The 23,467-nt window shown below is 37.6% G+C and overlaps 1 protein-coding gene across 1 annotated transcript in view; it reads right to left on the minus strand.

Annotated features, from left to right (window-relative positions):
• The window catches only part of LOC109831195 (protein FAR-RED IMPAIRED RESPONSE 1-like), an 8,042-nt gene extending 3,611 nt beyond the window's left edge, over positions 1 to 4,431 (minus strand). Inside the window, exons 1-4 of the mRNA XM_020398530.1 lie at positions 4,227 to 4,431; positions 3,401 to 3,767; positions 2,807 to 3,310; positions 2,301 to 2,364 (exon numbers count right to left, since the gene is read on the minus strand). Coding sequence (XP_020254119.1) covers positions 2,301 to 2,364; positions 2,807 to 3,310; positions 3,401 to 3,767; positions 4,227 to 4,431 — 1,140 coding nt within the window. The remainder of the gene's footprint in view (positions 1 to 2,300; positions 2,365 to 2,806; positions 3,311 to 3,400; positions 3,768 to 4,226) is intronic.

Raw genomic sequence — 23,467 nt, forward strand, 5'->3', positions numbered from 1 at the left:
GGTGTTTGGGGGAGCTTTTTTGAAAAAAACCATCAACTTAATAAGTGAGTTCACGAGCTCACAAAGGGTCCTTATCCAGATCTGGGCTCACCCCCTCCAACCCTTCCTCCTCCCTCTCTCGACCAACCATGACCGCCACTACCACGTAACCCCTGCTACCTCCTCCCTCTCTCGATCCTCCATCAAACCCCGATCATAGTGCATTTCTCCTCCCTCTCTCGACCAACCATGACCGCCACTACCACGTAACCCCTGCTACCTCCTCCCTCTCTCGATCCTCCATCAAACCCCGATCATAGTGCATTTCTGCCCCCTCTCTCAACCAACCATGACCGCCACTACCGCGTAACCCCTGCTGCCTCCTCCCTCTCTTGATCTCCATCAGGCAACAACAAAACTGGAATCATTAACGAAGGTGCGTTCTTCCTCACGAGCTCTCGATTTTCTAATTTTTGGATTTTCTGATGTTGAAGAATCAAATTTTTTGGGTTTGGAGTGTTGAAGGCTGACTGACTAGAATAATTTAACTGAAGTCTAATAATTTGTTGATTTTTTGATTTTCTAAAACAAGCAGTTGTTGTTTGGTTCGAATTAGAGAAATTTGACATACAGTGCATTTTATATAGGTCATTTTTTGTGGATATGATTCATGTAGTTGACAGCAGAAAGATGGATAAACTTAATAGAAGGGCGAAATTCTGGGTATTAATGAGAAAATTAGATCTATTTTCATATTAATTTGAAGAGTATTCATCCAGAAGATGGACAAATTCATCTCATTTTTTAAGCAAACTAAATGGATTATATTTCTAAATTCAATTTATGTACCCCCTTCCCCTTAAACCTCTACCAACTAAAAAGACGATCAACCCCCAACCACTAAAGAAAATTCAGATACAAATATTTTGTATAGGTCAATTAAAATTTTTATATAGGACTACTATATAGGTCAACTATATAGTGAAGAGAGGACTACTATGAAAAGAGGACATATAGTGCATTGTATAGGTCAACTATATTTTGTGGATAAAATTTTGTTGCATACATCAAAGTTATGATCAATAGGAATACTATGGAGAGCATTATTGAGAACCAAAAGATGATACCATTGATAAGTCATGTATACAAATATTTTCAGGTTATCCATGAAAAGAAAGAGTTTTTATGTTGTGAAAAGAGGTCGACGATGTGGTATTTTTTATAATTGGGAGAAATACAAATCTCAGGTAGATAAATTCCCAAATGCCTCCTATAAAGGGTATGCAACGTACGAAGAGGCTTTGATTGAATGGGAGAAGCACACTCTCGCTCGTGATTATTCAGTATCCAGCTCGAGGCATGTACAAACATCTGTTTTTTGCTGAAGAACAAAGATATTCAGTGAGACATAATCTGGATGAGGACAATGAAAAACTTAGGGCAACGGCTAGTTTCTCCATCAATGCTTTTGTATTAGGTTCATTGTTTACAATAGTAGTGTTTCTCGTATGAATCGTTGCGGTATTTGTTGGTTTCTCCATTGCAAAAAACATGTGATGTTATCTTTTTATTTTTGGTTTCTCTGGTGTTTTAGTTGGGGCTCACATTGTCTGTTGTTGTCGAGGTCCAAATCCAGTTTGGCGTCGGTGATGTTTAGTGTCTGAGTCTGCTGAGGTTGCTTTTACTGGCTGAAGTTATGGCACTGTAATCTTTGTGACCTTTTCTAAATATTAGTGAAATAAGTCCTTTGTTGTTGTGTAGTTGTGGCTGCAGTTCTTCTTTTGTTCCTTACATTTAATGTTTTGCGTGGTTTTGTGATCTTTGTCTTGCTTTGTTATTGAAAGGTTTTGCGGTTAGGAGATAGCTAGTGCTGTTCAGAATTGTGCTTTGCGATCTCTGTGTTGTTTTGTTTTTGTTTGTGGAAGGGGTTTGCATGAGCTTTGTGTTGTTTTATTGATGACATGTTATCGTGTTTGGAGAAATTTGGCAAATTTAGTTGATGGTTGTTTGGATAGTTTTAAGGGTCTGTTCTTAATGCTGTCTTCCATTCTAGTCTCAAGTTGATTATATATTTTCAAGGAAAGGAAAAGAGATTATCTCCAAGTTCTTTGCAAATGCTTTTTGGTTATCTAAGCTATCTAAGCTTGCTGCTTGAAGTCTGATTCAAATTCCCTTCTCTACATTAATGTGAAGTTGTTTATTATTAAGTAAATGGTTATGATTTGCTCAACATATGACAGAAATTGGTAAATGAATCAAACAAGGCAATCTGCATTACAGAAATTGGTAAATGAATCTAGTTTACTGAATGAGCAATGTACATTGTACATAACCACAATATCTAATTTAGTGAAACCAGTCAGACAGTATGGCTCTTCAGTAGTCCTACATGCGCAAACAATATCTTAGAATGTCCTGATTCAAGCTCCTGATTGTCAAGCTCCTGATTCAAGCAACAAATATCACAACTTTATTAGAGTTTTCTTTTAAACATGACACAATACATTTCTAGCATCATATTTGTATGGAAAGTGATACATTTGTTTACCCAGTTCATGATGAGCATTACATTTCATTAGAAAAATCAACTTAAAGATTAACTGTAGAAATCATAAAAGCTCCCTTGCCTTCTTATAATTCAAGGCTAATATTGATACCAGTTTGAGAAACACACACCAAATCTAGTTTAGTGAATGAGCAAAGTACATTGTACATAACCACAAGGCAAACTACTGATTTAGCTGAAAATAATCAAACAAATAATATACAAATGTAGAGGGTTTTCTTTGAATTTGATACACTCTGATTGTCAGTTGTCCTAACAAACTGTAACTTGTAGTTAAAGTTGTCACACACTTCAGCCTCAAACTTGTAATAGATCTCATTCGTGTAAATATCAACCATTTGCTCCAAAAAGTCATGATTTATTCTAAGTTTAGGTTTCTCAATTACATCTTTGTGATCGGCCATCAACTCCTCATGTCGTTGGCGCACTAATCCCCTGCCAAACTGTATCATAAAATCAACCAATGAATTATTCTTCGAAATAAATTTCTTAAAGAATGCATGTCCACTTTCCGCTCGTTGACTACTTGACATGTCTACTGAGAAAATGTGATTAACATATGTAGGAATCCATCTTGACCGAAGTTCATATTGGTCTTGCAACCACCTGTTTCCTTCTAACCCACTTTTCTTAATCAAACTTTCCCATTGTAAATCAAATTCTTCAGGAGTCTCTGATTTCCAAATGCAAGCCGAGAACTCACTTTTATAAATACTATACTTCACTACATCAATTTTCTCAGAAAACTTCATTAATATATGCCAACTACAATACCAGTCAAAAGAATTAAATAAATTGTTAAAAAGAAAGGTTATGTATATAAATATTTTTAATAATCTATACAAACCATAATACCTGTGAAAAGTATTTGGAAGAACATTAGGGAATGTCTTTGTCATAGCTGGGTCTTGATCGGTAATAATCATCTTTGAGGCACCACCAGACATACTTTCCAAAAATTTATTAAATAACCATACAAAATCATCAACACTCTCATGATTCAAAAATCCACAAGCAAAAACAATTATTTGACCATGATTGTTAACCCCCATTATTGGTGCAAATATCAGGCCATAGCGATTAGTGTTATAAGTAGTATCAAAGATTACAACATCATTGAAAAAATTGTAAGCCCGCCTTGAACTTGCATCGGACCAAAAACAACGAGTAATCTTTTGTTCCTCATCAGCCTCAATATGAAAAGTAAATGTGGGATTCTTTCCTTGTTCCAATTTTAAATACTCGTAAAAACATTTCACTGTCATGCCCCTTCATATCAGCACGTATATCCCTTTCATTATTACACAAATCTCTTTGAGTGCACCCAATATTTTCTATACCTCCAGATTGTACTCTAAGAAAACTAAATTGTTGATGCTATAGTATATTCACCATTGATAATTGTTTAGTTAAAGACTTTGTTGTGGCTGAAATGTTACGATAGGACCTTAAAAGATGAACCTTTGATGGTGTTGATAGCGGATGGTTGTGCTCCTCTTTAAAAATAGTAATAATGTTTTTTCCGTAGTTTGATTTTAAAACTGTAATTTTGGCAGTACAATCTTCAGCTACGATTCCTTGACGTCTTTTATTTCCAACATCCGCGATTCTTGGAGATTTTCCTTGTTTAAAATAAACATACTCATTCGTTCTTATTTCACCCCCTTCGTTCTTATTTCACCACTTCCAGGCTCTTTCTGAGTAGTCCAAGCCCTTACGCTAAACCCAGCTGCTTTAGCATAAGCATTGTAGAATGTTACAACATCATCTATTGTGTTAAATTCTTGCCCCTTTTTTGGCCTCAACTCATCTGATACTTGAGGAGTATATATCGAACTATCATCATCCAGGTTTAATTCATTAGCTTCAGTGTCCAAGTTTTCCATTTCTCATAAAAAGTTTTAATTGACCTATATAAAATGCACTGTATGTCAAATTTCTCTAATTCGAACCAAACAACAACTACTTGTTTTAGAAAATCAGAAAATCAACAAATTATTAGACATCAGTTAAATTATTCTAGTCAGTCAGCATTCAACATTCCAAACCCAAAAAATTTGATTCTTCAACATTAGAAAATCAGAAAATTAGAAAATCGAGAGCTCGTGAGGAAGAACGCATCTTCGTTGATGATTCCAGTTTTTTTGGGGCCTAACGGAGATCGAGAGAGGGAGGAGGCAACGGATCGAGAGAGGGGGGGAGAAATGCACTGTGGTCGGGTTTGGCGACGGATCAAGAGAGGGAGGAGGAAGGGTTGGAGGGGGGTGAGCCCAGATCTGGATAAGGACCCTTTGTGAGCTCGTGAACTCACTTATTAAGTTGATGGTTTTACGTCCTCACTCATTCTAGGAATTCCTAGCGGACTCTATACATGAATCCTAGGAAACTCTATCCTAGCTCCACGACTCGATACATGATAATCCTAAGGATGCTGGAATTAGAGCTCTGATACTAACTGTGATGCCCCCGGGTTTACACAAGGCTACAGTCCAAGGTAAAACCAATGATGTCAAACCTGCCATGCACCTATACTATGCAATGACATGTTTCACCATTACAAAAATATCCCTTTAGTGGAAACAAATAAGACAGTATAGGTACAAGCAGATATAAAAGAGATGAAGATAAAAAATAGAACACAAAAATATTTGATAAATATCCAAATAATCAGGTCTCAACAGATATAAAAGAAAGTATGTCCAACAATCTAAAATAAATGTTCCAAAATCTCAACTACAATAGTCAACTGAAAAGTACATAGGCTCTATCAGCCCTCAAAATGTAATACAAATCTAAACATCAACTAGAAATATAAACTGAACATCTATGGAGCAGAACTACTAAACATATATGATGACGACTATGCTAAAAATCCGTCAACCTGCGGCTCTCCGAAACTCTGCTCCGCTACCTAAAAAGAAATAAAAACCACAATGTCGGAGCACTAGCAAGATCATCTTCATCCACCCCCAGGGGAACAGCTACTAGGTATGATGGAGGCTCTACCTATAAGTGCATAGTCTACCTAGTTTATTTACCCTGTACTAAACTAGGGTTAATACTTAGAAACTCACAACACGAGACTGGTACGTCGAGCGAAATTATCCAAATAAGGAAACCCTCATGTATATACAATATGTCTCAAATTATGAATCGCTAAATATTAACTCCAAAACTAAGAATAAATAAATACAAGAAAGATAATACGGGAAATACCACATCATACATCTCCAAAAATGTCATATCAATTCCTCATACTACCCTTAGTGGGTAAAACAGATATTGACACACTCGTGTATGTAAGTTGTGAAATACTTTCACAATGGATCACATCGATGATGTCAATATTCACCTATACGTAGGTTATTTATCGAATCGTCCTTCTCTGGAATACATCAACTCATCGCACCCCCGTGAGGATCAGTAAATAGATATATCAGTTCATTGCACTCCCGTGTGGACCAATAACTAGGTATGTCAATTCATCACACTCCCGTATAGACCGGTAACTCAGTATAATAACTCTTCGCATAACCATGCGGACCGATAGATAGGTATATCAACCTCTACGTATCTTTGTACGAACCGATAGATAGGTATTTCAACTTCTCCGCATCTTCGTGCGGACCGATAGATAGGTACTTCAACTTTTGCGCATCTTCATGCGGACCGATAGATAGGTATTTCAACCTCTGTACATCTTCATGTGGACCGATGGATAGGTATTTTAACCTCTGTGCACCTCCATAGGGACTGATAAAGAACTGTAGTCCATCTGCGGTCTCATTGCAGGACCCGACTAAAGCACTCGGAGTATAGTCCATCCGCGGTCTCATTGCGGGACCTGACTAACCCCACCCAACCGGTCATAATTATAATACATATAATAATAGTCGTTACTCTTAATGATTGTAACCTATTTGGATACCCCAAATCATGTAATCATGCGTACTCAATCCTCGTATGTGTACTCTTTAAACTATGCATGAATATCAGCTCACGTCTTGCACAAAAATGCTCACCAAACAAACACACAAGCAAAAGGTTCAATTTCACAAAAGCCAACCTGATCAGTCAACCGACAACCTCATCAGTCGACTGATAGGGTCGTATACAAAACAACAGAGTAAAAACAAGCCCGTTAGTCGACTGATGCTTGCCATCAGTCGACTAATGATTGTAGGCGTCAAAAATTGCCTATAGGTCCCCGCACGTGGCTCGAGACATAGAAAAGATGATAAACATCACTATTCGAGTCACAGAAGCTTAATCAACATTGACAAGTGCATGAAGTGAGACAACAAACCATGCGAAGCAACAGAACTTTAGAATAATGGAAACATGAACTGATCAGGAGCTCCGTGTCACTTACGAAAGACGAAATACCCCCCGTGTCCCATCCACTCCACAGATGATTCAATCATAAAAGCTTGTAGATTTTCTCGACGGCTTTCCGATGCATCTTGAATTGTATAATTCCGAGTTCAAACGATGAAGATACGGCTGAAACGGACAAGATGCGCAGAACTACGTTCCGGGCCTCGGCGAGACACCCAGAGGTGTCTCGGCCTTGGCTGAGACACCACATGGTGTCTCGGACTTTGTAGAGCTGTTTTACCTATGATGTGCTTTGAACCTAAAGAAACTCAAAAGATAAAAGTTGTACAGATCCTTGTTAGCTTTCTAACGCATCTTGGATCAACTCATTTTGAGCTTGTATGTGAGTGATAAAACTAAAATACCAACTACTTCAGAATTCCGAGATAGTGTTGGTGTCTCTAAGAAGAATAGAGATTTTGGTTATGATTCAATTCGAATATGAAAAAGCTCAAAACATATAAGTTGTAGATAACTTCGTTAGATTTCCAACGCATCTTGAATCATATTATTTAGAGATTATATGATGAAGTTAGGGCTAAAATACCCAAGACACTCACTGGTGTCTCGGCCAGGCTGAGACACCCAGAGGTGTCTCAGCCAAACCGAGACACCCAGAGGTGTCCGCAGCCCTAAAAATCAATTTTTGGAAGTTTTAAGCGGTTTTTCGATGTTAACCGCCTAGATTTGTTCCAACTAATAAAATATCATCCAAGAACGTGGTTAAGTGGTTACAATTAAGGATAAGAGGGAATCGATCATTCTTATCCAAAAACAGGGGTCCCTAAACCTATAAATACAGCCCCATAGCCTTCATTTTTTTAGATCTAGAATTCTCGAGCATTGGTGAAGCCCTGCAGAATTGAAGACTGAAGGAGCATGAATTTCAGAAAAGAGGCGGAGATCAGATCGAGTTCGTCGGCATAAAGAAGAGGAGCTCATCAGATCTACAGTTCTCAGTTCCTTCCCTTGAGATTGCCCCGTTACAGTGATCTCAAGAAGAGTGATTATCTCGCTGTTGCCGAGATAATTGCTTCGGTTTCTTGATTCCTTTGTGGATCATCGAAGCTCCGGATCTGATCTAATCGTTTGGTGGTCCACGGATATCAACGTCCCCGTCACAGGCCAAGATTCCACACAAGCAGCGGAAGATAAACATCCGTTGTGTTTGTTTTGACGAGAGTTATAATTTTTATTTTCATTATGTAAGAGTCTTATAAAAAGACTAACTTTTGTTTTCATTGTAACGTTTAAAGTTGTAATGAACACAGCAATGAATACATCAACTTTCGATAAAAACAAACCGGCGACCACAGTGGGAGCCAACAGTCTCGTTACCGAGGCTATTGTGCCGCAGCCAACGATCAAGATCCCAGTGAATGAAGAGGTCGAATACGAATTCAACCAGCAGAAGTTAGAGGAGTACGTCTCCTCCTCCTCCTCCTCCAAATTCACCTCTCTTCGCAAATGCAGGAAGACCTCCTCCTCCCGGAAGATCCGCTGATCTTCAGATCTAAATACCCAAGAAGGTGATCTCCCTACTACTGCTGCCGCAGTTGCACCTCGCAACGATCCGTCAGTGTCTGATGAAGCCAAAGCCGCAGATCCGGACACCTTATCAAAGAGGGCTCGCCAGAGGCGCCGCCAACGTCTCTCCCACCAATTGGCTAAGGTTTTAGAGCAAGTGGACGGACTCCGCTACCAAGCGGATCTAGAGTTCAGAAAGCACCAAGTGGCTAAGTTGTAGCCACAACAAGCATCAGGGTCCTTCTCCCAACCGTCAACAAGAAGCACATAAATTAAACAGGAGGAGGTGGTCAAGAAACCACCAAGATCTAAGCAGATTTAGGTGTCGAAGGCCAAGTCAGCGCTTCTACATGACAAGAGACACCAATCATACCACTCGCTCGATTCCAGATCCAAAGCTGGTTCCCAGCTTTCGTCAAGTTCAGATCTCGCTCCTTCTAATCTCTCACCTCCGGTGAAGCTCCGTGATAGTATGGATATATTCAGAGGCATGAAAGCAATAGCGGAATGTCTAGGTCCTTTGCACGAGGATCAAGGCAAAGCTCTAGTCAAAAAACACTTGGGCACGATGAATGAACCCCGAGCAACTCATCAAGCTGGGGATCGCACTCGCCATTGCAACAAGTCTGAGCCTTCTCATAAAGGTAAAATTCCATTAACTGACCGCATTGGATTGCGAGTCGAAGTCCAAGATCCCGTTGAGGTCCCGCGCTCACAAAGGCGTAACTCCGAACGTGTGACTCTTGAAAATGCTAACAAAGCGTTATATCCCCAGAAGGAAACGTATTCGTCTGACGATGATAACGTTATACCTGGGAAGTTGTGCCAACGTACGATAGTCTGCTCCAGCAATCATGCCGATGAGTTGTACTATCAAGCTGGGGTACAAACAAAACTCGAAAGAGAAGTACCCGGGAAGCGGACTCTCACTGTTCGTGTATCAAAATTATCAGGACAGTATTATCAGTATGTAGCTACCCCAAGACCGCTCTACAAAAGGTCTCGGTATTTGAGAGAATATCTAACGGAAAGGCTAAGTCCAAACCAAAGTATCTCCATAAGAAACGATAAGCTATTCAAGATGACGAACTTCCAGAAGTCACAATTAACATGGCTAATAAGGGAAAGTCGGCTCGACTTCCTAGTTCTGACCCGATCGTATCGCATCATCTAACTCGGCTACGCGCAGGGACTACTAGACGTAGGGATTATCAGAGAATGCAGAGGGAATTATCCTCAGATGATGAAGCGTCAGATGCCAACTCTACAGTCGCTTCTGACAAAATAGTATTAGGACAATCACGCGAAGTGTTTATGATTAACACCGAGGAAGTAGCCAAAATGGTTGAGGATGCTCTGGCCAAGCAAAAAGAGAACTTTAAGTTCAAATTGGAAATGGCCATAATACGGATGAAGGAAGAGCATGACCAACAAATTCGGGCTCTGTTCAATCAATTCGGTGAATCCAGCCATCGCAATCTTGCTAACCAAGTAGGTAGCGATTCAGATGTTGATGAACGTATCAATGCTGAGAACCCTCCTGTTGACCAAAACACTAGAGGTGGCCCCACTGAAGACAATAATACTGGGGATGGTCCCACCAAAGATGGCAATACTGGGAGTGACCGCATTATTCCTCTCAAAAATTATCCAAAATAGGATATAGATGAGCATGAAAAGATGAAGGATCTCAAGAACAAAATCAACGCTCTGATGTCTGCTCGAGAGGTGAAGAAGACCAGGATTCCATGTCCTTACCCAAGAGAGTAGGCTTCGATCTCGTATCCGGCAAAGTTCAACTTGATCAACTTCATGCCGTTCGATGGGAAGGGCTCTCCCACTCAACATTTGATCTATTTCAAATCCCACTTGGGCATGATTTCTGGCAACGAAGCCTTGATGGTTCGGTCATTCGTTGGCACCCTCCGTGGGCCTGCTTTTGATTGGTACCACCGTCTCAAGCCTGGAAGCATTAACAGCTGGGAAGACCTAGAGAGCATGTCCCTCGCTCACTTCTTTAATGATGACGCTGAGGTATCCATCAGGACACTCTTCGAGGAAAAACAGGAGGACGGGGAAATGGTCGACGACTTTGTCAAGCGCTTTCGGAATAAGTCGATGAACTGTCGAGATCCAATCACAGAGAACTTCATCCTCCAAACATGCCACAACAACCTCTCTTTGGACGTGTTGAAAGTTATGGGAGTAGCACCATCCGACACCTGGAAAGAGTTGAAAGTGCACGGAGAGCAAGCCGAACGCTTCCTCCGAAGGAAGAAGGCCGAGAGGAGCCAACCGATGGGTAATCCTCCGAACTAGAACTTCACCTCCCCTGATAAGGGCAAGGTACCTACATCAGTTGTTGAGCTTAATCAGACGTCACAATAACAACCCCGAAGATAGCAAAAGACTTTGGATCCAAGACTCCAAAAGGATTACTCCTTCAAGGACGAAGACGTTCTAGCCATTTTCAAGTCCCTCCTTGAAAATAACAAGATCAAGCTACCACCTATTGCAGATCAGGAGGAAGCTGACAATACTGCGGATCCGAAGTACTATGCGTACCACAAGAGGATCCTTCATCCTACCAAGGCTTCCTTCACTCTTAAGAATAGCATCCAAACCTTGGTTGAAGTCAGCGTCATAACGCTCAATTAAGTCGAACGAACACTCCGAAGAGTATACGAGTATAAACTGATTCTCAATCCTCTAATCGGTATATGAGGTTAAACTGCTCCCCGGTACTCCAATAGGTATATGAGTCTAAACTGTTTGCTACCTTCGACGGAAAGTTCCTGGATAATTTTATACATAATATTCTTAAGGATAACCCGATCATCCAACTGAGTTTAATATTAGCCCCAGTTTTGCAAAAAAAGCTGGGGGTGAGTTAAACTCTTTTGATTTGCCTAAGTATTTTTGGGCGCAAGCCGTCAATACGGCTTTCCCTGTTTTTAATCATGTTTTGATTAGACCAAAGCTTAAGAAAACTCCTTATAAACTATTTTATGGTAAAACTCCTTTCATTGGATATTTTCGTATCTTTGGTTGTAAATGTTTTATTTTAAATACAAAAGATCACCATGATAAATTTGATTCTAAAATTGATATTGGCATTTTCCTAGGATATGCATCTCAAAGTAAGTCTTATAGGGTTTTCAACAAACAAACTCTTGTTGTTGAAGTATTTATAAACGTTACTTTTGATGAGACTAATATTGGTTTATAAGTTTGTTTGCCTAGGAAAGATGATGATGATGTTGAGGGAGGATTGAAATTTTTGCAAATAAATGAAACACCCTCAATAGATGTTCAAAAGGATGGGGAAAGCACAAACAACATTCAAGAGCAAGAACAAAAAGAACTCCCCATAGCATGGAAATTTGTACCAAATCATCCAAAGGAGCAAATCATTGGAAATCCTTCACAAAGGGGTTCTAACTCGCTCAAAGGCTTTGAGTGAGTGTGGTAATGTTGCCTTCTTATCTCAATTAGAACCTAAGAAGATTAATGATGCTTTAAATGATGAATTTTGGGTTTTAGCTATGCATGATGAACTAAACAATTTTCGAAGAAATGATGCTTGGAAACTAGTTCCTAGACCTAACAATGCTAGTGTAATATGAACAAAATGGGTTTTTAGAAACAAACTTGATGAACATGGTATTGTAACTAGAAATAAAGCTCGTTTGGTTATGGGTTTTTAGAAACAAACTTGATGAACATGGTATTGTAACTAGAAATAAAGCTCGTTTGGTTGCCCAATGATACAATCAAGAGGAGGGCATAGACTCATGGTATTGTAACTAGAAATAAAGCTCGTTTGGTTGCCCAATGATACAATCAAGAGGAGGGCATAGACTGATGAAACCTTTGTACCGGTTGCAAGGTTAGAATCAATTAGGATGTTTTTGGCATTTGCAAGCTTTAAAGATTTTAAATTGTTTCAAATGGACGTTAAAAGTGCTTTTTTAAATGGTTTTATAGAAGAGAAAGTATATGTTGAGCAACCCCCGGTTTTATATATCATGCTTTTCCTAATTATGTTTACCAGGTTCAAAAAGCTTTATATGGGTTGAAACAAGCTCCTAGAGCTTGGTATGCTCGCCTCTCTAGTTTTCTTCTTGAAAATGGTTTTTCTAAAGGGAAAATTGATAATACTCTTTTTGTGAGAAAAAGGAAAAATGATTTTATTTTAGTTCAAATATATGTTGATGATATCAATTTTGGTGCTACTAATGAATCTCTATGCAAGGATTTTTCTAAAGTTATGCAAGATCATTTTTAAATGAGCATGATGGGAGAGCTCACATTCTTTCTCGGGCTTCAAGTCAAGCAAACTAAGGATGGGATATTCATTTCTCAAAGCAAGTATGCTAGAGAATTAGTAAAGAAATTTAATTTGGAGAATTCTAAGCATGCACCAACTCCCATGAGTACAAGTGTCAAGCTTGATGCGGATAATAGTGGTGAGGATGTGGACCAAAAACTATACCAATATATGATAGGTAGTCTTCTTTATCTCACCGCTAGTAGACCCGATATCATGTTTAGTGTGTGTGCATGTGCACGTTTTTAAGCTTCTCCTAAAGCATCTCATTTGATTACGGTTAAGAGAATCATTAAATATGTTCATGGAACAATTGATCTTGGTTTATTTTATCCAAAGAGCACTTCTTTTGATCTATATGGATTTTGTGATGCCGACTTTGCTGACTTTTGATCCAAAGAGCATCTCATGTGCGTCATCATTTCTTACGCGATCATGTAGAGAGGCAAGATGTATCCCTTGTGTTTGTTGACACAAAATCTCAATTAGCAGACATCTTTACCAAGCCTCTTAGTGAAGATGATTTTTGTCGCATAAGAAATGGTTTGGGTTTATGCACTATGTGAAAGTTCTACTTGCTTGCTTGATTAGCTGCATTTCACATGCATTTTTGTTTATATTTTTTACCCCATTTTGATGGTGACAAAGGGGGAGAAAAATCTCCTCATTTGTGCACATAGTAAGGGGGAGCTCATAGATAAGGGGAGCTACTATCTATAAGCTATATTTATTTTGCTCCTATATAATGGTTGATTGTCATCATCAAAAAGGGGGAGATTGTTAGCCCTTATGTTTTGATGATGTTTTACAACCACCATTATCGGTACTAATTGCTTGTTGAGTGATATTGTAGTTAATATATATATCAAGCTTGTTAGTACCATGCATAGAGGATTGGATGGAATATGAGCTACAACGATGATATCCAAAGGAGGATGAGGCATAGTGATGAAGCATTGTTTAATCAAGAACAATAAATGCAATGAGAAGCTTCATCAACTCAAGCTATATCAAGACTCAAAGAATTATAATTCTATGTGAGGATATTAGCTAATTTTTCTTCTCTCTCTAATACTAGAATGTAGGTAAGTAGCTTAGATCTCATTTGAAGCTATTGGGATATCACACACATATTTTCATACTTACACTTTTGAGCGTTTTGACAAAATATCATTTTTCACAAGTATGAGGACCTTTTCGTAAAATTCCTTTTCTAAACAGTTTGTTTTTAATGTCAAAAACAATTTACAAAGTTACACAATTTTTGGAATTCATTTAAATATTTTTACAAATTTTTAAAGAGTCAAAATCTGCTTTCAATAAACAGTATCAGCTATATCAGTTTGCGGTCGACCGCCACGGTCGACCGCACCTGAGTTTTTACCTGCGGAGTCAAACAGAAACTTTCACGGTCGACCGCCACGATCGACCGTCAGCACGGTCGACCGCAAAAGTCTCTGGAAAATTCTGAGCTTCGAAAGTGGCTCGCGGTCGACCGTGAGATTTTTACGGTCGACCGCCGTTTACTCCAACGTCTTTTAACGTACAGTTTCAGACGATGATTTCTTACGGGATTTAGGGGATATGGGTATGGGTTTTGGCTGCAGTGTTTTCTCCTATTAAAAACCCTTATACCCCTTCTTCTCCACGTGTCCTAAACATTTTGAAAAATCAGAGATCTGTTTTCCTGAGAGCAAACTTTCGAAAACCTAATTTTCTCTATTTTCAGTTTCACTTCCGAGCTTCAGTGTAATCATTCTCCTTGCCATAGGGATATTGTAAAGAGAGAGTTTTTACACCATTACTACTGTTGAGAGCTTGATCTTGTGGAGATCAACTGTGTGGGAGTGAGATCTTGTGGTGATCAACTGTATAGTTGTGAGATCTTATGGAGATCATTGTGTAGAAGAAGTTCCGGCTTCCAAACCGGGTTGTGTAGTAGATTCTCCTCGAGAGTGGGGAGCGGGGCAAACCGGGTTGTGTAGTAGATTCTCCTCGAGAGTGGGGAGCGGGGACGTAGGTCAGCGGACCGAACCTCATTAACACATCGCGCGTCACTTGGATAACGATTTCTAACTCTATCTCATTTGCTATAGTTGTTCATTTTGTGGTTTGTTGCTGCGTCACTTGGATAACGATTTCTAACTCTATCTCATTTGCTATAGTTGTTCATTTTGTGGTTTGTTGCTTGCCTCATTTTTATTGTACTATTATAGCCTTAAGACCCTAATCACCCCCCCCTCTAGGGTCCAACATCCGTCTGGGGAATTTTATCCCGAAGCCTAAGAAGGGATAAGTCAGCACCTAACACGCGTTGTCGGTTAGTCTTTTGCCGTAAAAAGGAAAAAAGCTCATATATTCGACATTGTGGCAGGTTGTTATTCATAACGCCAAAATCCGTGCTTCACACGCACGGGGAATTTTATCCTGAATCCTAAGTAGGGATAAGTCAATGCTGTTGGCCTTCTTGTTTTGTTAATGTTTGACAAACAATTTACCACTAATGTTGTTTGTCTAGTATTTGTGTTTTCTTATTTATTATAGACAAACAACGTAGTTGGAGGTTGGATGGAATAGAGCTTCAACGATCATATCCAAAGGAGGTTGGCGGAATGTCGGTGAAGCTTATGCAATTCTAGTACAACGAGTTGGGAGGATGGATGGATTGCGCCACAACGATCATATCCAAAGGAGGTTGGCGGAATGTCGGTGAAGCTTATGCAATTCTAGTTCAAGATCCAAGTTCAACTTCATCCGCGTGTGTACCAAGTCGAGCTTATTGAAGATCAAGATCTAGCTTGGGTAACTTAGTATAGGTTTTATATTATGTGTGTTAAGTACGTTAAGCTCAATATCTATACACACACATTTATTGGTTTCTTCGTATATATATATATATATAGTTGTCTATATATATACATAAGCTTTGGTTTCTATGCATATATATAGTTATATATATTTATATACATGCATGGTTTTGGGTTTTCATGTTTATAAATATGAAATCACATATTTCATATTTACTATTGTGTTTTTGAAAACATTGCATAAAATATGCAATTTTGTGAAAATTCTGTATTCTTAGTTTTGGTTTCATTTTCTATTGTATTTGTGAAAATATTATATTCTTAGTTTTTGGACTTAACAATAATCATATACATATTTTATTAAGTCTATATAATCATTGTGCAAAGTTTCAAAACATGATTTAGCCTAAATGTCAAAATTCACATGTTTATATTTTCGTGTTTTGGACTATTTTTGCAAAATGATGATTTTTCACAAATTGAAAATGCAATTTGAAAAATTCTTTTTGTAACATGTTCATTTACATATTTATATACATTTCCCAAAGTTTCATTATTTTTGGACTTCATTTGTTATTTTTAACAATTTTCCAAAAGTCTCAAAAATCTGTTTTCAATACTGTTTTTCTGTAGTATCAGATAGCGGTCGACCTCCACGGTCGACCGCCATGTGTTCAGAAACTCAGGTTAAGTTTTTATGGCTCGCGGTCGACCGTGACGGTTGACCGTAGCACATCCAGAGACTTTCGCGGTCGACCGTCATGGTCGATCGTCTGCTTTCAAACAACTCTGTTTCAACGGCTATTTTTAGAGTCGTTGCAGAATGGTTTTTTGGTCTTTTTCTTGTCTTTCTCTTACCTTTGGGGTTTCATATAAATACCCCCTTACTTCAGTTTTTACAATTAACAAGAGAATGTTTTTTAAATAGTTTAACAATGGTTTAAACTTGTTTAGTGTTTGTTTAAGTTTGTTTTAAGAAGCTGTTAAGCATTTGAGTGTTTCAGTTTTGTGAATCAATTCCACAAGAGCTTGAGGAGATTATCTATTGATGTTTGAGCTTCCAACTATCCTTCCTCCATCTCTTGTTATCAATTGAGATGTTTTCTAAACTCAAACTCTAGCTTTACATTTATTTACTTGTTTGATTATCATTGTTCTTAAGCTAGATTTTATATTTGAGTTTAGTTGATTTGATTTTATTTACTCATTGTTATACACACCCACTTGAGCTTATTGTATTTGCATACATAGTATATTAGGGTTGTGAGAGATTATAACAGAGTTGTGCTTAATTGAGTTCTCATCTATTGTAGAGAACAAATTTATATTTGTTACATTGTGAGTGGTGTAAGGTTTTCGGTGAGCTAGAAAACCGAGTGAGTTGTGAAGTTTTCGATGAACTAGAAAACCGAGTGTGAGGAGTAAACGTTGTTCGGTGAGCGTTGAAAACCGACACTGTGAGGTATAAACGTTATTCGGGTGAGCGTAGAAAACCCGGTTGTGATAGTGGATTTCTCACCGGGAGTAGGGAGCGAAGACGTCGGACGGAAGGTCTGAACTCCGTGATCATTTGATTGTGTTTGAGTGTGCTTTGGCGTTTATTTATATTTGTACTCATTGCTCATATCACCATTGTCTCATTATTCATATCATCCTCTATCTTGTTTCATATTGTTTACCCGTGTGTTAGTTTATATATCCTTGCATATATATTTCATCATATAGGATATATCTCATTGTTTACATTGCTTATCCTAGCTCATATAACTTGTGGTATTTTATACTTACTAGGATAACTTGTTAATTAATTTTAATTGGCATATAATCGGATTAGATTAGCATAAGACCCTAATCACCCCCCCCCCTCTAGGGTCTAACAATTGGTATCAGAGCTTGGTGCTCTTTGATTTAAGGTCTAATCGTCTTGAGTTAAAGATCCAAGTTATCTCTTTGTGCTAATCTTGTTTTGATTATATTTGTATCTTGCTTGCATATTTTTACAAATTATAGATATGAATGATGCATCTTGTTTAGGCTATGATTCTAGTGTTGCTCCTAAATTCAATGTTTTCTCCTATGCTCAATGGTGCTTTAGATTCAAAATATTTGTTCAATCTAAAAATATCGATTTATGGGAAACCATTGATTATGCTTATATTGTGCCCACGTTGGAGAAATCCAAGTGAAGCAAACATGATAAAAAGATGTTTATTATGAACAAGCTTATGTTAGAATTTTTATTAAATGCATTTGATTCATTTATGTCTAACAAGCTTGATTCTTTTGATAGCGCTTATACATTATGGAAATTCATAGAAGCATATCAAGGAGACTTGGAGGCGATCCGACAAGCTTTGGAGGATCCCGCTTCAAGTTCTAAAGGAGCTTCATGCACAAGAGCACTAGGCAATAGCCCTAGTGAGGTTTGCGAGTTCGAAACCGATAATGATTTATATAGTGATGAACTTGCATGTGCTAGTGATAGATTATTGCATGCCTACAAGAAATTGCAAAATGATTTCATTAATTTACAAAGCAAATATGTAATTTTGAAATCCAATCATGAGTCTTTAGCTTCTAAGTTTGATACTATTTCTAATAAAAATATGATCCTTAAAGAAAACAATGAAAAATTAAAATTGGATCATGATTCTTTGCTTTCAAACTTTGCTAAGTTAACTCATGAAAGAGATAATGCCATGTTAGAAGTAGAGAATATACAAAATGATGCTGCTTCCTTTATAAATGACTATCTATGTTCTACTTCTAAAAGTGCATATATGCCTAAAAATGAAGACTTTAATCTTATGAAAAAATGCATTTCTTCTTTAGATTCAACTTTAAAAATATGCTTTGATAATCATAAGAGGCTTATGGATATGTGTGCCGAGTCTAAGTCATCATCTACTCATCATGCACACATATAGCAAAGTTTACAAGTGCTCTATTTGCGGCAGTAAAGGCTATCTAGCTAAATTTTGCTATGATGCACACAAACATAAGAATATTAATCCTTCTTGTGCATCTTATGTAGCTTCTTCATCACATACACATGCACATACTCATCATGTTCATCATAAACATGCTAATGTGTTTAAATGTGATCTTTGTGGACGTTTTGGCCATTTGGCAAAATTTTGCTATGATTTGAAAAAGACTTCACCTTTGCCAAATAATTTTATTAAGCCACAAAAGTTTAAATGTGATGTTTGCGGTAGATGTGGCCACTTAGGAAAGTTTTGTTTTGATAATGTTTCACATTTGCAAAATAATCTTAAAAGATCATCTATGTTTGCAAATGTTTCCCGTGCACGAGCTAATGGTTCACAAAAACAAATGGATCTCTTTCATTGCACGTATTGCAATCGGAAGGGTCATTTGAGTGATTATTGCTATGACCGATCCTGTGCATCACATATGCCCAAGAGGGTTCATAACCCTAGGGTTTTAAGTTTAAATGATAGGGGTCATGTCCCTAAATCTTTTGGTACCAAGAGTTCTTGGGTACCAAAACAAATTTGATTTTTTTTTAAACCAAGAATTTTAATGTTCTTATTTTTCCCTTTTCTTGGTTTTGAAAATTATGCTTCAAAATCTTTTTGTTATGAAAATAATTTTCCTTTATCAAATCTTTTGTTTTCATGATTATTAGTTTTGATTTTGATGAGAGGTTTGTGTTTATATAACCCTCCGGGCTTATTGGGTGTTTATTCCCAAATCTTGTTTACCAGGTGCTAAAATGTTTATATGGGTTGTTACTAGCTCAAGAGCTAGATATAGTTGCCTCTCTTGATTTTTCTTAAATCAATGATGATTTGGTTTTATGGATTTTATTTGATTTATGACTTCATTTGGTTGATTTGATTTTCATTTGAAAACTCTTTGTATGATTCTCATGTTCCTCTTCTTTTGATTTCATAAATCCATACATTGTTATGATTTATTTTAAAAATATCCCTTCTTGATTTTGTTTCCTTATCCCCCTACATATAAGCCAATTATTTTCCTTTTTGGATCCTCATTTCATCTCTTTGGGGCACATATGATAAATGTTTGGTTTGTATATATACATCTTAAAATCTTTGTAACACCCTTCATGATGTTATATATCTTAAAATCTTTGTAACACCCTTCATGATGTTATATATACACATGTGTTCTTATTTCATGTGAGTTGTTTAGCATTTTTTTTACTTGCTCACATGTTTTGCCATGATCTTTATTGCATACATTTCATATGGTATTTTAATAGGGGGAGTCTTCCCTATTATATTATTGTTCTTATACTCACCCATGCATATTGATAGGGGGAGCTTTCGCTCTCTTCATTCCTTTGTACCCTTTTTGATGTTGTCAAAGGGGGTGAAATATTGTGAATATATTCTTTCTTGTTTATATGCATGAGAATTATAAATTATATATTCATTTCCTTCATGCATATATTTCTTTTTGTAAATTGTTTGTCATCATCAAAAAGGGGGAGATTGTTGGCCTTCTTGTTTTGATGATGTTTAACAAACAATTTACCACTAATGTTGTTTGTCTAGTATTTGTGTTTTCTTATTTATTATAGACAAACAATGTAGTTGGAGGTTGGATGGAATAGAGCTTCAACGATTATATCCAAAGGAGGTTGGCGGAATGTCGGTGAAGCTTATGCAATTCTAGTTCAAGATCCAAGTTCAGCTTCATCCGCATGTGTACCAAGTCGAGCTTATTGAAGATCAAGATCTAGCTTGGGTAACTTAGTATAGGTTTTATATTATGTGTGTTAAGTACGTTAAGCTCAATATCTATATACACACATTTATTGGTTTCTTCGTATATATATATAGTTGTATATATATACATAAGCTTTGGTTTCTATGCATAATATAGTTATATATATTTATATACATGCATGGTTTTGGGTTTTCATGTTTATAAATATGAAATCACATATTTCATACTTACTATTGTGTTTTTGAAAACATTGCATAAAATATGTAATTTTGTGAAAATTCTGTATTCTTAGTTTTTGGACTTAACAATAATCATATACATATTTTATTAAGTCTATATAATCATTGTGCAAAGTTTCAAAACATGGTTTAGCCTAAATGTCAAAATTCACATGTTTACATTTTCGTGTTTTGGACTATTTTTGCAAAATAATTATTTTTGCAAAATAATGATTTTTCACAAATGGAAAATGCAATTTGGAAAAAAAATTTTTAACATGTTCATTTACATATTTATATACATTTCCCAAAGTTTCATTATTTTTGGACTTCATTTGTTATTTTTAACAATTTTCCAAAAGTCTAAAAAATCTGTTTTCAATACTGTTTTTCTGTAGTATCAGATCGCGGTCGACCGCCACGGTCGATTTTATGGCTCGCGGTCGACCGTGGCGGTCGACCGTAGCGAGTCCAGAGACATTCGCGGTCGACCGCCGCGGTCGACCGCCGCAGTCGACCTCCGCTTGTCCAGAGCAGTAGTTTGGTTTTTTGTTGCTCGCGGTCGACCGCAGCGATCGAGCGCCACACTGTCAACTCTGTTTCAACGGCTATTTTTAGAGCCGTTGCAAAATGGTTTTTTGGTCTTTTTCTTGTCTTTCTCTTACCTTTGGGGTTTCATATAAATACCCCTTACCTCAGTTTTTACAATTAACAAGCGAATGTTTTTTAAATAGTTTAACAAGGGTTTAAACTTGTTTAGTGTTTGTTTAAGTTTGTTTTAAGAAGCTGTTAAGCATTTGAGTGTTTCGGTTTTGTGAATCAATTCCACAAGAGCTTGAGGAGATTATCTATTGAAGTTTGAGCTTCCAACTATCCTCCCTCCATCTCTTGTTATCAATTGAGAAGTTTTCTAAACTCAAACTCTAGCTTTACATTTATATACTTGTTTGATTATCATTGTTCTTAAGCTAGATTTTATATTGAGTTTAGTTTGATTTGATTTACTCTTTGTTCACACACAACCTATTGAGCTTATTGTATTTACATTCATAGTATAATTTAGGGTTGTGGGTTTGTGACATTGAGAGTGAGCTTAATTGAGTTCTCACCTTGTTTTGAGAACAATCATTTGTTATATTTGTGCTTATTGTGAGAATCACTTTGTAATACACTTGGTGAGGTTTTCGGTGAACTAGAAAACCGAGTGTGAGGAGTGAACGTTGTTCGGTGAGCATTGAAAACCGACACTGTGAGGTGTAAACGTTATTCGGGTGAGCGTAGAAAACCCGGTTGTGATAGTGGATTTCTCCCTGGGAGTGGGGAGCGGAGACGTAGGACGGATGGTCCGAACTCCGTGATCATTTGATTGTGTTTGAATGTGCTTTGGCGTTTATTTATATTTGTGCTCATTGCTCATATCGTCATTGTCTCATTATTCATATCATTCTCTATCTTGTTTCTTATTGTTTACCCTTGTGTTAGTTTATATATCCTTGCATATATATTTCATCATATAGGATATATCTCATTGTTTACATTGCTTATCCTAGCTCATATAACTTGTGGTATTTCATACTTTCTAGGATAACTTGTTAATTAATTTTAATTGGCATATAATCGGATTAGATTAGCATAAGAACCTAATCACCCCCCCCCCCCCCCTCCCGAATCCTAAGTAGGGATAAGTTAATGCCTAACACGCGTTGCCGGTTTAGTCTTTCACCGATTGAAAAAGACACCAGAATCCGAGTCTGGGGACTTTTATCCCGAAGCCTAAGTAGGGATAAGTCAGTGCCTAACACGCGTTGCCGGTTAGTTCTTGACCGTAAAAAGAACAAAAGCCCACATATTCGATATTGTAGCAGGTTGTTATTCTAACACCATAATCTGTGCCTTACACGCATGGGGAATTTTATCTCGAATCCTAAGAAGGGATAAGTCGACACCTAACACGCGTCGCCGGTTTAGTCTTTCACCAATCAAAGAAGACACTAAAATCCAAGTCAGGGGAATTTTATCCCGAAGCCTAAGAAGGGATAAGTCAGCACCTAACACGTGTTGTCGGTTAGTCTTTTACCGAAAAAAGGACAAAAGCCAACATATTCGATATTGTGGCAGGTTGGTATTCAGAACGCCAAAATCCGTGCTTCACACGCACGGGGAATTTTATCCCAAATCATAAGTAGGAATAAGTCAACGCCTAACACGTGTCGTCGGTTTAGTCTTTCACCGATTGAAAAAGACACAAGAATCTGAGTCTGGGGACTTTTATCCTGAAGCCTAAGTAGGGATAAGTCAGCACCTAACACGCGTTGTCGGTTAGTTTTTGACCGTAAAAAGGACAAAAGCCCACATATTCGACATTGTGACAGGTTGTTATTCATAACACCATAATCCGTGCTTCACACGCACGGAAAATTTTATCCCGAATCCTAAGTAGGGATAAGTCAACGCCTAACACGCGTTGCCGGTTTAGTCTTTCACCGATTAAAAAAGACACCAGTATCCGAGTCTGGGGAATTTTATCCCGAAGCCTAAGAAGGGATAAGTCAGCGCCTAACATGTATTGTCGGTTAGTCTTTTACCGTAAAAAGGACAAAAGCCCACATATTCGACATTGTGACAGGTTGTTATTCATAACGCCAAAATCTGTGCTTCACACGCACGGGGAATTTTATCCGAATCCTAAGTAGGGATAAGTCAACGCCTAACACGAGTTGTCAGTTTAGTCTTTCACCGATTGAAAAAGATACCAGAATCCGAGTCTAGGGACTTTTATCCCGAAGCCGAAGTAGGGATAAGTCAGTGCCTAACACGCATTGCCAGTTAGTTCTTGACTGTAAAAAGAACAAAAGTTCACATATTCGATATTGTGGCAGGTTGTTATTCATAACACCATAATCCGTGCCTTACACGCGTGGGGAATTTTATCCCGAATCCT

The sequence above is a fragment of the Asparagus officinalis genome, chromosome 2, assembly GCF_001876935.1.
Source record: "Asparagus officinalis chromosome 2, Aspof.V1, whole genome shotgun sequence".
NCBI classification, from domain to species: Eukaryota; Viridiplantae; Streptophyta; class Magnoliopsida; order Asparagales; family Asparagaceae; genus Asparagus; species Asparagus officinalis.